General features: G+C 62.3%; 1 protein-coding gene across 1 annotated transcript; it reads right to left on the bottom strand.

The window, feature by feature from the left end:
* Positions 1-797: 797 nt before the first annotated feature.
* Positions 798-11,066, bottom strand: TFAP4 (transcription factor AP-4). Its single transcript, XM_054081046.1, has 7 exons — positions 10,783-11,066; positions 5,655-5,820; positions 5,039-5,137; positions 4,334-4,504; positions 3,914-4,051; positions 2,073-2,231; positions 798-1,957 (listed from the first exon to the last, which is right to left on the bottom strand). Exons 1-7 carry the CDS (start codon positions 10,869-10,871, stop codon positions 1,763-1,765), a joined length of 1,017 nt encoding a protein of 338 aa, XP_053937021.1. The 5' UTR covers positions 10,872-11,066; the 3' UTR covers positions 798-1,762.
* Between the last annotated feature and the right edge of the window lie 4,284 nt (positions 11,067-15,350).

Here is a 15,350-nt window from a genome sequence, read left to right as displayed (position 1 = left end):
CCCTGGAGGGGTTCCAGGCCAGGTTGGATGGGACTTTGAGCCCCTGATCCAGTGGGAGGTGTCCCTGCCCATGGCACGGGTGGGATTGGATGGGCTTTGAAGTCCCTTCAACCCAAACCATTCCATAATTCCATGACATGGAACAGAAACGTGAGACAGGCTGAGAGAGTTGGGGTTGTTCAGCCTGGAGAAGAGAAGGCTCCAAGCAGACCTTAGAGTGACCTTCCAGTACCAGAAGGGGCTACGAGAAAGCTGGGGAGGGACTTTTACAAAGTCTTATGGCAATAGGATGAGAGGCAATGGGTATAAACTGGAGAGGGGCAGATTTAGACTGGACATAAGGAGGAATTTCTTCACCATGAGGGTGGGGAGGCCCTGGCCCAGGTTGCCCAGAGCAGTGGTGGCTGCCCCATCCCTGGAGGGGTTCCAGGCCAGGTTGGATGGGCCTTGGAGCCCCTGATCCAGTGGGAGGTGTCCCTGCTCATGGCAGGGGGTGGGACTGGATGGGCTTTGAGGTCCTTTCCAACCCAAACCAGTCCATGATTCCCAAAGCAGCCAGTGCTCCCCTGCCCACCCCGCAAGTCTGATGTCCCCGAGCGGCTGCATCCATCCCCCTCCCTGTCCCCCCCACAGACGTTAACGCTGGGGCCGAGCTTCTAAAAAACCAAGTACAAACTTTATTTTGTTTCTTTACAAAGGCACGAGCCTCTTTTTTTTTTTTCTCCACTTTCTTAACAAAATAGAATAGCTTCTCAATCAACACAAAGACCTGAAAATCGTAAAAAAAAACACAAAAAAAAACAAAAAAAAAAAGGGGGAAAGGAACCGAGAAAGAGCTGCGGCGGGGGGGGAACCTACCAAATACCACTGAGGCTCTACACACGACTGGCCTAAAACCCTACAGCCGGGCGGGGGGCGGCAGGGGCGAGGGGGGGACACACAAAGCAGGGACCCCCTTGCCCACCACAACAGATCCAAGCGACACAATCACAAAGTAGAAAAGCTCTTCCGAGCTGACGGACCCCGCAAACCGGTTTAAGTGCTTAAAGGAGGGATGGGAGCGGGATGGGGGGATAGGGATTGGGGTGTAAAAATCAGCCCCCAAACCATCATTCCCATGCCGAGGAGGTGGGCGGTGGAAACTCCGGGGGTGGCACGTGCCAGCCCTCCTGCCAGTTGTCTGATGGCATAATCCCAGGATGATTTTACTCTCCAAAAGGGTTTTCCCTGCCCCACGTGGGGTGCAGGAGCTGAGGTGGGGCTGTTTGTACCCCAAAGCCAGGGATGCCCATCCCGCATTTGCTGCCGTGTCACTTTGGCATCTCCCCGCTGCTTAGAAACTAACATTTAATTCAAAACAAAACACAAAAGAGGAGGGGGGGGGTGTGAAAAATTAAGATCCCAACTGAAGGCCCTATCCCAAGAGAAGGCCAAGGCTGCCATTGGCTTGGCAGCATTCCCAGTGGGTTGGCAGGTGGGGGGGCTGCTAAAAAGGGGTTGGGGGCTGTGACCACCCTATCCCTACCCCCCTACTGTGTCCCAAGCCCCCTGTTTCCCCACTGTGGCCCTCCTCGAGCACCCGCCCCCCGCCCCCCCAGGAGCTGCAGGGTGACCTTTGCCTGCCTCTAGCGCTCTGCTTTACAGTATTGGAAAAAGGTCATAAAAGAGACCCAAATCGCGTTGTATTTTGTAAAAATTTCAGCATATTCTCTGACGTTCCCCCCCTGCCCCGGCTCCCCTCCCCGTCTGCGGGCGGGGGGTGTCAGGGCAGCTCCCCATCCCCCGAGGGCTCTTCTTTGCTCTGGTCCATGGAGTCACTGTCGTTGCCCTCAGTGTCAGAGGCAGTGTCAGAGGCAGAGGGCTCGGGGCAGGCACGCGCCGGCGTCACGATGACAGCGCGTCTCTGCTCCTCTTCCTGCAGCTGCTTCTCCTGCGTCCCCTCGATGTGCTGGATCGCCTGCCGAGGGCAACCACCAGCCATCAGGACATCGTGTCCCCCAGCTCCGATGCGCTCAGTGAGGTTAGTGACCCACCAGAGCCACCACCACCACCCTCCCCAGTGCCCTCCTTACCTGAACGATGGTGTCCAGGTTTTGCCGGGATGTGGAGACCGTGTTGATGACCGAAGATGGGCCCATCGTGACCACAGTGACGTGATGGGAGGGAGGTGGTGCTGGAACGATCACGGTGGGGTGGTGGGTGGGCGCTGGGGGAGCATGTGATGGCAGGAGCTGGGGAGAGAAGCAAAAACAGCCCCCCGAGGTCAGCAGGGTCTTGGGTATAGCAGCGATGGGGAGAGCATCCCGCTTGCCCCAACTCTGAGAGCCTGTAAAAGCTGAAGCAGTAGCTCAGCTGCTCCAGTTCAGCCATCCCTCATGGACTCGAGAAGATGCCAACTGAAAGAGGGGGGGTTGAGATGAGAACTTAGGGTGAAAAGTTTTTCTGTGAGGGTGAGGAGGCCCTGGCCCAGGTTGCCCAGAGCAGTGGTGGCTGCCCCATCCCTGAAGGGGTTCAAAGCCAAGTTGGATGGGGCTTGAAGCCCCTCATCCAGCGAGAGGTGTCCCGGCCCATGGCAGGGGGTCGAACTGGATGGGCTTTGAAGTCCCTTCCAGCCCAAACCAATCCATGATTCGACGAAAGCTGCCATCACCTTAGCTTTGGCAGAGCGGATCAAGGATTCCTTGTATCTCGAAGGGCAAAAGACTTAAGGCTTTTAAGCCAAGAGAAGCAAGTGCCAGTCCTCCCATCACCTGCACAGCTGCCGCACCCCTTGGAGATCCTTGCTACAACAGCGGATGGGAAAATCCACCCTAGCAGGAGGCTAAGGAGAGTTCACCTAAAAATAGGCTGAACTTCCCCAGGAGGCGGCCAGCAGGGATCCTGCAGGGAAGCAGCTCCACAGAAGCCAATGCTGGGAGGAAGCTGGTTTTTCTCCCTCCCTTTGAAGCTCCCCAGGCTGGTGTCCCCCAGGCTGAGCTCGAGGGCAGCAGTGAGCAAGGACCGCGTGCCAGCAGCGAGCAAGGACTGTGCTGGCCTCCCTGCTGTGCCGGTGTGAGGCTCCCCCCACCGTCAGCAAATCCCAACTGTGCCGGGGGAAAAGGCTGCAGGCTCTCGTCCCTGCAGTCCTGCCACATCTGCCCAGTAGCACCACCTGCTCCCCTTTCCCAGCATGGTGGGTGACAGGGAATGGTTTGGGGGTCCCCAAAACTCAGCAGGAGTGAGAGATGAGCCTGGAGAGTGAGGTTGGCCTCCACGCTGCTGCAAACCACCTGCTCCGGCACGGGGAACACAACCTGCATCAACTGCTGGCAGCCGTGCTGTCGTGACTGCTGGCATCACCTGGGCAGATGCCCGCCCATTCATCACCCGGACGTGAGGAATCGTGTCTTGTGGGAGCAGGAGGAGGACTACGGCTCACCAGAGCCACCCTCCACCCATGCCCAGTGAGTAGCGGGAAGGAATATGGTGTCTGGGGGGATGAGTCAGGGGCAGCTGCATCCAGCATCTTCCGGCACGGCCTTGGAAAGCCCCTGGCTCAGTAGCACTAAGCTGAATCCCCGTCAACCAGAAAGCAACCTCCCCTGTACAAAGCCCAGAGTGCTGGGGAACGGAGCCACTTGGAAGCTGCTGGAGCACGGTCCAAGCCGCAACCACCTCCACGAAACAGAGGGTGCCTGTGAACGCAGCCCCCTGAGCACAGGGAGAGCTGCGCACCAACCCCTTCCCGATTTCCCAAGGGCAAGAGCTTTGCTAGGACGCCACTGTCCCTCCCAGCCAAGCCTAGAGGACAGGAGGTGCGAAACGTATCACTGAACCACACCAGCCCCCCGTATTTCACTGCCCACATGCCCAGCTGCACGCCTGGAGGCCACCGGAATGTCCCCATGGGCTGGGGCAGCATCCATGTGCTCACCTGGGTTCGGATCTGCTGCTCGCGCTCTAGCTTCTCCTGGTGTAGCAGCCTCACCTGCTCCTGCTGCTGCTGGAGCTGCACTTGCTGAGCGATCACCTTCAGCTTCTCAGGGTACATGTGGGCCTCCAAAGAGCGAACCTGTCAGCCAAAAGAGCCCCGATGTCAAAGGGGAGCCCAGCCGGCTCCCAGCATGGCACCCCCTGATCCCTGCTGGGCAGAGTCCCCACGGGGGACACACGGCAGAGCTGGGGAGCCCACGGCCAAGCGTGGAGCGCGGTGGCCAGAGCAGATGGCCCGTGACACCACAGCAGCACCAGTGTCCCTGGGGCACTCTAGCACGGTGAGCTTACCTCTGCGTGGCCAGCACGGTGCCACACAGGTGGCAGTGCCACAGCCAGATCTGGCCCCGTGTGTCCTCACCTGCTCCTCCAGCATCATGCGGACCGAGCGCTCCTTGTCCAGCTGCTGCCGGAGCTCGATCATCTCCCGCCGCAGATCCTCAGCCTTCTCGTCCTCCCAGATATCTGGTGAGCCAATCCCCTCATCTTTGTCTTCTGCTCGTCGCCGTTTTGGGGAGGAACCGCTGAACTCCTGCCACAGGGACATGGTTTCAGGGTACAGGGACCAGCTCCGATGCTCTCCCCTCCACCTGGACCACATCTGGGTTGTGCCAACCCCTTGGCCACCCCCAACGCAACTTCCTGCAGGGAAGGGGTTTCCCGGAGACATGGGCAGCGCAAGGGTCCCTGCTTGCGGATGGATGGGCTCCTGGACCCTGTATGTGCCCACTCTCTAGGTCCTCATCTCCCCCCCAGCCTTGTGCAAACCTGCTCCTCACACTGTGACACTCTGGGCTATCCCAGAGCCAGAGATGCCACCACGCCGTACCCCAATAAATCAAATGGAAAACAGGACTCCAGCCCTTCACCCCCTGCCCGGTAGGTGATGCTGGGTTGAACCACGCTTCCCAGCCCAGCCAGGAGGGTGCAAAACACCTCCACCCCCTGGCTTATTCGGACAGAGGATCTCGCCATCACCCCAAGGAACAGCGATAACATCCCCTTCCCAGCCAGCTGGCACCATCCCTTCCCATCCTGTCCCTTGGGACGCGCAGGCAGGCGCTACCTGGATGAACCGCTTGAGCTGGGTGTTCTGCTGCAGTAGCCGAGTCTTCTCCTGCTCCAGGGAGAAGATGTACTCGGCCGTCTGCTGAAGGATGGCTGCCTGTGGGAGAGCCAGGAGGGCACGCTGAGGCAGGAGAGATGCTGGCAACCCCCTGAGCCCCTCTCTTCCCAAGCTCCCTCCCTGCCTCGGAAGCAGCAGCACAGCTCCTTGCCCAGCCCCGGCGTCTCCACCCAGGGTCTGCTTCACCTCTAGGTTTTCCCTGACTCTTCCACCATGGTGAACCATCAATGCATCCACCCCAGGAACCCAACCTGCTGCTGAGTGCCACCCCCCTGCCTCACTCCCCATCGCAGCAGAGCCACTCTGTCGCCTGGGCACAGGCCACCCTGCTCTCGGAATGCTCTCACACGTACCCAGCCTGCTCCCTGACACCAAGTTTGCAACGCACACCCACTCCCACTGAGGAAAATTCCTCAGGAAAGACCATCAGTGAATTAGCATCTGCAAATACGCCCAACTACTCTCTCAGCTCCATCCTGCCAACACTAAAAACCAATACATGCAGGACTAGCGTCTGCATCCCACATCACCGCAGCCCTGGTGACATCCTGCTCACCTTGCTGAGCTTCTCCCCGTCCGTGTGTGGGATGAGGGTTTTCAGAGACTGGAAGCCAGCATTGATGCTCTGCATCCGCCGCCTCTCGTTGCTGTTGGCAATTTCCCTGCGTATCCGCCGCTCCTGGTCCCGCTGGGTCTCTGGAGTCAACGGGATGTTGGCCAAGCTGCGAGAGAGGTACAAGGTTATGGAGGTGGGGACTGCACTCCTGCCACTGTCTCAATCCCACCACATCCCCCTCACTTTGAAACGATGATGCCGAGCTACCAAAGGGATAGGAAACACGGAGGGGATGATGGTTGCGGTGCTGGTGGGCATGGAAGTGGGTGGGTAGGTTTCTCCAGCCCTGTATCCAATGCTCCGAGGGATGCATTGACCAAACGGTGGCCCTGCTGTACCCACCCAGGTCCACCGAGCTTGGCCACGGGCTGCCCAACGCCAAGTCCGGGCGAGGGGCGCCAAGGGGAAGGCAAGGCAGGGCAGGGACCCCCAGGAAGGCACAGGAGGCTGCAGGCCAGCCGGCTGGGTCCCTGTGGGGCTGGCCGGCGTGTGTGGCCCCGGGAAGGCGGCTCCCTCCCTCCCACCCTGCTGATGGCTTCCAGATGACAGCTCCCAGCAGAGAAGCCCCCGTCCCACCCCAAGCCACAGCTCCCGCCTGCTTCCTGCCGCCGCCCCCCGCGCCCTTGCCCCACAGATGGGCTGGGAAATGCCTCCTCGAGCCGGCAACGCCGCCGGCATCAAACTGGGACGGTAGTGGAAAGGGGTCTCTCGCTGGCCAAGGCGGAACCGTGGGTCCGTTGGTGCGGAACACCAGCACCATGAGCAAATCCCACTGCCGTGGGGGTCCAGCTTCTTCACCCACGCTCCGCTTCTTCCCCAAGAGCCCAGGGAGCAGCGAGGCCGAATCCCAACAAGGGTTTTGGATTGCGGGGACAGCGAGTGTGGCAGGCAGTGGCCAGCATCGGCAATTTATAAGCCGAGTGGCAGGGAGATAGCTGGCCGTTACACCAAACCAAGGTGACCACCAGCCCACGCTGTGCCGGTGGCCGTTCCTGTCAGCAGCAGCTCCCTCCCAAGCGCACACAGACACCCAGCACCCACGGGCTGCAAGTCAGGACACCAGCGCCAGGGACACTGCGTGGCACCAAAGACTAAACACAAGGGCCAGGCTGCTGGCATGAGGCAAAATAAGACAGGCTTCAGCCTCCCACCCGGGTGCCAAAAGGCTCCAGGATGGGGAGACAGGGCCATCATCCCACCCTGCACCTCCTGACACCAGGCTGGAAAGGCAAAGCCCAGCGTCCTGCCATCCTGGTGAAGCCAGGGAGGAACTGTGGAGGTTTAAGAGCCCATGGGTGAAAGCAGCAAACCAAGCCCTGCAGCAAAAGCCACATGCCCAGGCAGCACCCGGAGTCTCCCACAACTCCAAGACACACAGCGGTGTCCTAAAACGACAGGGAAGGAGCCCAGTACATCCTGGAGGGACGGGGAAGGAGCCCAACTCAGTCCAAGGGGATAAGGAGTGATCCCAGCTCAACCCAGAGCAACAGGGAAGGAGCCCAGCGCATCCTAGAGAGACAGGGAAGGAGCCCAGCTCAGTCCAAGGGATGAGGAGTGATCCCAGCTCAGTCCAAGGCCATGAGGAGTGATCCCAGCTCAGCCCAGGGCAACAGGAAAGGAGCCCACCATGTCCCAGAGAGACGAGGAAGGAGCCAAACTCAGTCCAAGGGGATGAGGAGTGATCCCAGCTCAGCCCAGGGCAACAGGAAAGGAGCCCACCGTGTCCCAGAGGGACGAGGAAGGAGCCAAACTCAGTCCAAGGGCATGAGGAGTGATCCCAGCTCAGCCCAGGGCAACAGTGAAGGAGCTCAGCTCATCCCTGGGAAGACATTTGTCCCTGCCGCCAAGGCAGCATCTCAGTGCAGGCTGGTGTTGGGTGCCAAGCACCTGCTGCACTGTCCCAGTGGGATCCGGGGGCTTTGCTCCACTCGTGGGGAGCAGCCATCTGCTGCGTGAAGCAAGATGGGCTGGCAGCAGGATGGTGGCACTGGGTTCCTCTCTGCTGGTGGCCGTCACCCATCTCCCTGGTCCTGCCAAAACCAGCCCCAGACTTGTCCCCAGAACATGCCAAACCCCAGCAGGTCTCAGGGACGCTGGCCCTCGGTCCAGCAGGGTCTCTCCCCTGGCACAGCAATGCCCGGGTGGGGCGGGGAGGTGGCTGGAGTGCCGCTCCAGGATGTCCAACCACCAACCACGGCTGTGCAAAGGGAATGGGATGGAGAGGCCCAGGACCAGGCAGCGCGGAACTGGTTTCTTAAATACCGGGGAAGGAGGAAGAGCCTGCTTCCTCGCCGGCAGACCTCCCGCAACCTGCCCCAGCTGCTCTTCCTGAGAAGAGACCCGAGAAGTGACAGCTACATATGGAAAGGGGGGAAAAAAAAACCCATGGATTCAATAGCCAGCCTGGCACCCAGCACCACATGGATGGGCAGGACAGAGGCAGGGGAGCAGTTGGCATCTACCAAAGCCCTGGTACAGGACAGAAGCCCCTGGGGTGTCCCCAGCCCCACACCAGCACTGTGGTTTGAGTCAGGTGAGCAGAATTTGGTCCATCTCGCCCCACCAGTGTGGCACCTCCCAGCACAGCCCAGTGGGGACATCACACTCACTTGGACTCGGAGAGAAGCAAACACATGGGGGTGTCAGAGCTTGGTGGGCCCATGGCAGGTGCTGCTCTGCCCACTCGTGTCCACTGCTGCCCACGAGGGCTGCGGTTTGTGCTGGCGGCCAAGGGAGGCACACACAGGCAGGGCGTCCCCAAGCTCATGGGCAGGGTGTCCCAAGCTCCTTGATGTCACAGCCAGGGTGTCCCTGAGCTTGCAAGCAGGGTGTCCCCAAGCTCGCTAAACTTGCATGAAGGGTATCCCTGAGCTCACAGGAGGAGCAGCCTCAAGCCTGCAGGGAGGGCATCCTGCAGCTCCTGGAGCCTGAATGTAAGGTGTCCCCCAGCTCCTGGATCTCAAAGGCAGGGCATCCCGGAGCTCCTGGGTCTCAAAAGGAGGGCATCCTCCAGCTCCTGGAGCTTGCAGGCAAGGTGTTCCTGGAGCTCAAGCAGGCAGGGCATCCTGAGCTCGAGCAGGCAGGGCATCACCAAGCTCCTGGACCTCGAGCAGGCAGGTCATCCTCGAGCTCCCACAGCTCCTGGACCTCAAGCAGGCAGAGCATCCCTGAGCTCCCTGAGCTCCTGGAGCTCGAAGACAGAGCAACCCTGCGCTTAGGGCACTGGAAGGGCAGCGAGGCTCCCTTAGAGCTCTGCCCCACGCCCAGGCTGAGTGTGGGGCTATGCAGCCCCCCAGCCCTGGGCAGGGCACCTGTGTTTCCCTGCTCCCGGTGCTTAATCTCCCTCCTGGGCCATAAGCCCACACTGGGCCACAGTCACCTGCAGTGACTACCATGGGAGACCCAGGCAAAGCTGCCCCACTGCAGGAGTTCCTGCCCCACAGACACGTCCTGTGGGGCACTCAAGTGTGGGTACACCCTGAGCATCACTGAGGACGCAGCCCTCTCGCCCCGATGAGAACCAGGATGCAGCCCCCCCCCCCCAAGCATCACCAGGATGCAATGTGTGTCCCAAGGATCACTGGGATGAGCCCCCCCTGTGCAGCACCATCAGCATGCAGCGTGTGTGTGTGTATCCCAGGCACCACTGGGATGCTGTGCGTCGGCATTGTCCCCCCAAGCATCACCGGGATGCAGCCCCCTCCTCAAGTGTCACAGGGATGCAGCCCACTCCCCCTTCAAGGTTGAGCTAGTGGGGCAGGGCCATGGGCCCCCCAGAGCCCCAGAACGCCCACTGGGACGCAGCCTCCCCTCCTCAAGCATCACCAGGATCCAGCCTCCGCTTCTGCAATGACAACCGGGATGCAGCCCCCCTCAAGCTGAGACGGTGGGAAAGGACTGTGGGCCCCGCAGTGGGATGCAGCCCCTTCACCCCCCCAGCATCACTGAGATGCAGCTCCCTCCCACCCCTCATCCCGAGCATCACCGGGATGCACCTCCACCCTAAGCTGAACTGGTGGGAAAGGACTGCGGGCCCTGCACTGGGACGCAGCTCCCCCTCTCCAGGCATCACCGGGATGCAGCCCCCCTAAGCTGAGCCCGAGAGGCAGAACTGCAGGCCCTGCACCGAGATTCAGCCCCCCCTTCCCTGACCATCACCAAGATGCGCCCCCCCTTCCTGAGCATCACTGGGATGCAGCCCCCCCCCCCCCAGGCATCAGCGGAATGCAACCCTTGAACCCCCCAGCATCACCGGGATGCAGACCCTCCCCCCCATCCTGAGCATCAGCGCGATGCAGCCCTTGACCCCCCCAGCACCACCGGGATGCAGACCCCCCCCATCCTGAGCATCACTGGGATGAACCTGTGGGGCAGGACTGTGGGCCCTGCACTGGGATGTACCCCCTCCTTCCCAGCATCACCGGGATGCCTCCCCGCCCTCAAACGGAGCCGGTGGGGCAGACCCATGCCCCCCCATCCCCGTGCCCCCCCCATTTCTATGTCACCCCATCTTTATGGCCCCCCCAGCGGGTCAGAGCCCGCCGAGGAGGGGGGGGTTCCCCGTGCCACCCCCATGTCGCACAGCTCGGCTGCCTCCCCACATGGCCTGCCCCCTCCCACGGCCCCACAGCTGCCGCAGAGGGGGGGTCCCCCTCTCTCTTTGTGCCCCCCCCCCCGCACTACATGTCCCGGCAGCCCCGCCGCGACCCGCCTCCTCCGGGCGGGCTGCACAGTCACGGCCAGGCCCTGCAGTAAACACCCCCCAACTCGCACACACGCACCCCCCCATAGGACCCCCCCTCTCCCCTTCCCCTTCCCCCCCTCCCACCCTCGGGGCCCCCCCGTAGGGCTCGGCGGTAGCTCCCAAACGCCGCCCCCCCCCCCCCGGCGCGGCTCCATGTGCGCGGCCGCGACCACGTGCGGGCGGCGGCGGCCCCGCCGCTCCCCCCCGGCACCCCCCAACCCCGGCACCCCCCAACCCCCGCTTATACCTTTCTCCCACCCCGCACCCCCACCCCCCCCCCGGTGCCGGTCCCGGTGCGCCCCCCCCCTCGCCGCCCCCCCCCACCTGCAGAGCCCGCCGATGACCTCCTTCTCGGATTTCCTGAAGTGCTGCAGCGAGGGCACCTTCTGGGCGGGCACCATGAAATACTCCATGCCGGGGGGGCCCCGGGCGGCGCGGGGCGGCGAGCGCGGCGGCCTCGGGCTGCGGCTCAAGGCGGGAAACAGCTGGGGCGAGCGCGGCTCCCGCCCGCGCCTCCCCCCGCCGGCGCCGCCCCCGCCGCACCGGCCGTAAACAAAGGGCGGGGGCGGGGCGGGGCCGGCACGGGCCGCCAGGGCCCCTCCGAGCCTGCCCCAGCCCGGCCGCCAGCGGCCCTGCGCCCTGCCCCGGCCGATCCCAGCCCGGCCGGTCCTGTCCCCATCCCGTCCTATCCTACCCCTATTCTATCCTATCCCTATCCTACCCTATCCTATCCCTATTCTATCCTATCCTATCTTATCCTGAACAGTCCTGTCCCCATCCCAGCCGATTCTATCCTATTCTATCCGATTCCTATCCCTAATCCTATCCTATCCTATCCCTATTCTATCCTATTCTATCCTATCCCTATCTTATCCTGACCAGTCCTGTCCCCATCCCATCCTATCCCATCCCATCCCATCCCATCCTATCCCATCCCATCCCATCCTATCCTATCCTATCCTATCCTATCCTATCCTATCCTATCCTATCCTATCCTATCCTATCCTATCCTATCCCATTCCCATCCCATCCTATTCCTTTCCTATCCTATCCTATCCTATCCTATCCTATCCTATCCCTATTCTATTCTATCCTATCCTATCCCTATCTTATCCTGACCAGTCCTGTCCCCATCCCAACCTATTCTATCCTATTCTATCCAATTCCTACCCCTACCCCATCCCATTCCTATGCTATCCTATGCTATCCTATGCTATCCTATGCTATCCTATGCTATCCTATCCTATCCTATCCTAACTCATCCCATTCCCATCCCATTCCTATCCTATCCTCTCTCATCCCATTCCCATCCCATTCTTATCCCATCCTATTCCTATCTCATCCCATACCATCCTATTCCTTTCCTATCCTATCCTATCCTATCCTATCCCATCCCTATCTTATCCTGACCAGTCCTGTCCCCATCCCATCCTATTCTATCCTATTCTATTCGATTCCTACCCCTACCCCATCCCATTCCTATCCTATCCTATCCTAACTCATCCCATTCCCATCCCATTCCTATCCTATCCTATCTCATCCCATTCCCATCCCATTCTTATCCCATCCTATTCCTATCTCATCCCATCCCATCCTGACCAGTCCTGTCCCCATCCCATTCCTATCCTGTCCCTATCCTATCCTATCCTATCCTATCCTATCCTATCCTATCCTATCCTATCCTATCCTATCCTATCTAGTCCTGTATCCATCCCACCCTATCCTGACCAGTCCTGTATCCATCCCATCCCTATCCTATCCTATCCTATCCTATCCTATCCTATCCCATCCTATCCCTATCTTATCCTTACCAGTCCTGTCCCCATGCTATCCCTTTCCTTTCCTTTCCTTTCCTTTCCTTTCCTTTCCTTTCCTTTCCTTTCCTTTCCTTTCCTTTCCTTTCCTTTCCTTTCCTTTCCTTTCCTTTCCTTTCCTTTCCTTTCCTTTCCTTTCCTTTCCTTTCCCTTTCCTTTCCTTTTCCTTTCCTTTCCCTTTCCTATCCCTATCCTATCCCTACACTATCCTATCCTATCCCTGCACCATCTTTATCCCATCCTATCCTACCCTATCCTGACCTGACCTGACCTCATCCCAGTCCTATCCTATCCCATCCCATCCTATCCTATTCCTGAATTATTCCTATGCTATCCCATCCCATCCCAACCCACCCTGGCTGAGGGGCCTGAGGGTGACCAGGGGGTCACAAGAGACTTGGGGACTGCCATGGGGCTCAGGGCGTTGGGAGGAGACAGGGGTGGTGTGGCTGTCAGGGGGCTGCTGGGGGTTTGGGGGGCTCTGAGAGGGCTCTGTGGGGCTGGCGGGGGTTTGGGGGGCTCTGAGAGGGCTCTGTGGGGCTGCTGGGGGTTTGGGGGGCTCTGAGAGGGCTCTGTGGGGCTGGCGGGGGTTTGGGGGGCTCTGAGAGGGCTCTGTGGGGCTGCTGGGGGCTTGGGGGGCTCCGAGAGGGCTCTGTGGGGCTGGCGGGGGGGTTTGGGGGGATCTGAGAGGGCTCTGTGGGGCTGCTGGGGGTTTGGGGGGCTCTGAGAGGGCTCTGTGGGGCTGGCGGGGGTTTGGGGGGCTCTGAGAGGGCTCTGTGGGGCTGCTGGGGGTTTGGGGGGCTCTGAGAGGGCTCTGTGGGGCTGGCGGGGGTGTGGGGGGCTCTGAGAGGGCTCTGTGGGGCTGCTGGGGGTTTGGGGGGCTCTGAGAGGGCTCTGTGGGGCTGGCGGGGGTTTGGGGGGCTCTGAGAGGGCTCTGTGGGGCTGCTGGGGGCTTGGGGGGCTCTGAGAGGGCTCTGTGGGGCTGGCGGGGGGGTTTGGGGGGATCTGAGAGGGCTCTGTGGGGGTGCTGGGGGTTTGGGGGGCTCTGAGAGGGCTCTGTGGGGCTGCTGGGGGCTTGGGGGGCTCTGAGAGGGCTCTGTGGGGCTGGCGGGGGGGTTTGGGGGGATCTGAGAGGGCTCTGTGGGGCTGCTGGGGGTTTGGGGGGCTCTGAGAGGGCTCTGTGGGGCTGGCGGGGGGGTTTGGGGGGATCTGAGAGGGCTCTGTGGGGCTGCTGGGGGTTTGGGGGGCTCTGAGAAGGCTCTGTGGGGGTGCTGGGGGTTTGGGGGGATCTGAGAGGGCTCTGTGGGGCTGCTGGGGGTTTGGGGGGCTCTGAGAGGGCTCTGTGGGGCTGGCGGGGGGTTGGGGGGCTCTGAGAGGGCTCTGTGGGGCTGGCGGGGGGGTTGGCAGAGGAGCCTGGGGACTCTGAGGGGCCTTAGGGGGCTGGCAGGAGGCTTTGGGGCTCTGAGAGGGTTCAGAGAAGCTGGCACAGGGGCTCCACAGCGTTGGCAGGGGGGCTTGGGGGGCTGGCAGGGGGCTTGATGGGTCTGGAAGGAGGGCTTTGGGGTTCTGGAGGGGTCTTTTGGGGGGCTGGTGAGGGGTCTTGGAGGGCTGGAAGGTTAGCTTGGGGGCCTGGCAGTGGCCATGGAGGGCTGGCAGGGGGGCACAGAGCTGGCAGAGGTCACAGGAGGGAGCTGGCAGTGGCCATGAGGGTGTGGGGGCTGGCAGGGGCCACAGGGGGCTGGCAGAGGGGTCTGGGGGCCGGCGGGGGGGGGGACAGGGCTGGCGGGGGGAGGCTGGGGGCTGACAGAGGCCATAGGGGGTAGCTGGCAGCGGTCATGGGTGGGGGAGGGAGGGGTCTGGCAGTGGAGCACAGGGCTGGCATGGCCATGGGGGGCTGGCAGGGGGTCTGGGGGCTGGCAGGGGGTCTTGGGGTTGGCAGAGGCCATGGGGGAGGGGGCTGGCAGTGGGTCTGGGGGCTGGCAGGGGGTCTGGGGGTTGGCAGAGGCCATGGGGGGGGCTGGCAGTGGGTCTGGGGGCTGGCAGGGGGTCTGGGGGTTGGCAGAGGCCATGGGGGGCTGGCAGTGGGTCTGGGGGCTGGCAGTGTGGTCTGGGGGCTGGCAGAGGCCATGGGGGGTTGGCAGTGGGGTCTGGGGGCTGGCAGAGGCCATGGGGGGCTGGCAGGGGGGCTGGGGGTTGGCAGAGGCTATGGGGGGCTGGCAGTGGGGTCTGGGGGCTGGCAGAGGCCATGGGGGGCTGGCAGTGGGGTCTGGGGGCTGGCAGAGGCCATGGGGGGCTGGCAGGGGGTCTGGGGGCTGGCAGAGGCCATGGGGGGCTGGCAGTGGTCTAGGGGCTGGCAGAGGCCATGGGGGGGCTGGCAGTGGGTCTGGGGGCTGGCAGAGGCCATGGGGGGTTGGCAGTGGGGTCTGGGGGCTGGCAGAGGCCATGGGGGGCTGGCAGGGGGGCTGGGGGTTGGCAGAGGCCATGGGGGGCTGGCAGTGGGGTCTGGGGGCTGGCAGAGGCCATGGGGGGGCTGGCAGTGGGGTCTGGGGGCTGGCAGAGGCCATGGGGGGTTGGCAGTGGGTCTGGGGGCTGGCAGAGGCCATGGGGGGCTGGCAGGAGGGTCTGGGGGCTGGCAGAGGCCATGGGGAGTTGGCAGTGGCCGTGCAGGACCCCAGGGAGCACTCAGCTCTGGGATGGGGTGGGTGGGGCAGCGACCCCCTACTCCCCTCTGCCCAAAGCCCCCCCAGCCCAGCCTGTGTGGGGCCAGACCCAGCCAGGGCCACCAGCCCGGGGCTACTGCGAGCCACCATGGGCGTGGAGGGGGGGCCCCCAATAGCCTAGAAGTCAGGGTGGGCGCCCCCCCTTCCCTGAGCCCCCCAGTGCGGCCCCTGCAGAGCTGCAGGACAGGTTTTGCCTGTCCCGGGGGGCCCTGCCCATCCCTAACCAGGGGGCCTCGTTTGGGGCGGGGGGGCTGCAGCCTCCCCCAGGATGTGGGGACACCTGTGTGTCCCCCCTCGTGTCCCCCCAGGCTGGCACAAACGGAGGGGGGGGGGGACACACCCCATCATGGCCTCTTCC

Source organism: Cuculus canorus, chromosome 15, assembly GCF_017976375.1.
Source record: "Cuculus canorus isolate bCucCan1 chromosome 15, bCucCan1.pri, whole genome shotgun sequence".
In the NCBI taxonomy this organism is placed as follows: domain Eukaryota; kingdom Metazoa; phylum Chordata; class Aves; order Cuculiformes; family Cuculidae; genus Cuculus; species Cuculus canorus.
This window is presented reverse-complemented; position numbering and strand designations above follow the sequence as displayed.

Excerpts from the sequence above, each read along its gene's own strand:
- TFAP4 (XM_054081046.1), bottom strand. The coding sequence starts at position 10,871 with ATGGAGTATTTCATGGTGCCCGCCCAGAAGGTGCCCTCGCTGCAGCAC. Across the intron at positions 4,505-5,038 it reads AGCTCAAGCGGTTCATCCAG|GAGTTCAGCGGTTCCTCCCC; the intron begins GTAGCGCCTGCC and ends TCCCTGTGGCAG. Across the intron at positions 2,232-3,913 it reads AGCAGCAGATCCGAACCCAG|CTCCTGCCATCACATGCTCC; the intron begins GTGAGCACATGG and ends TTCTCTCCCCAG.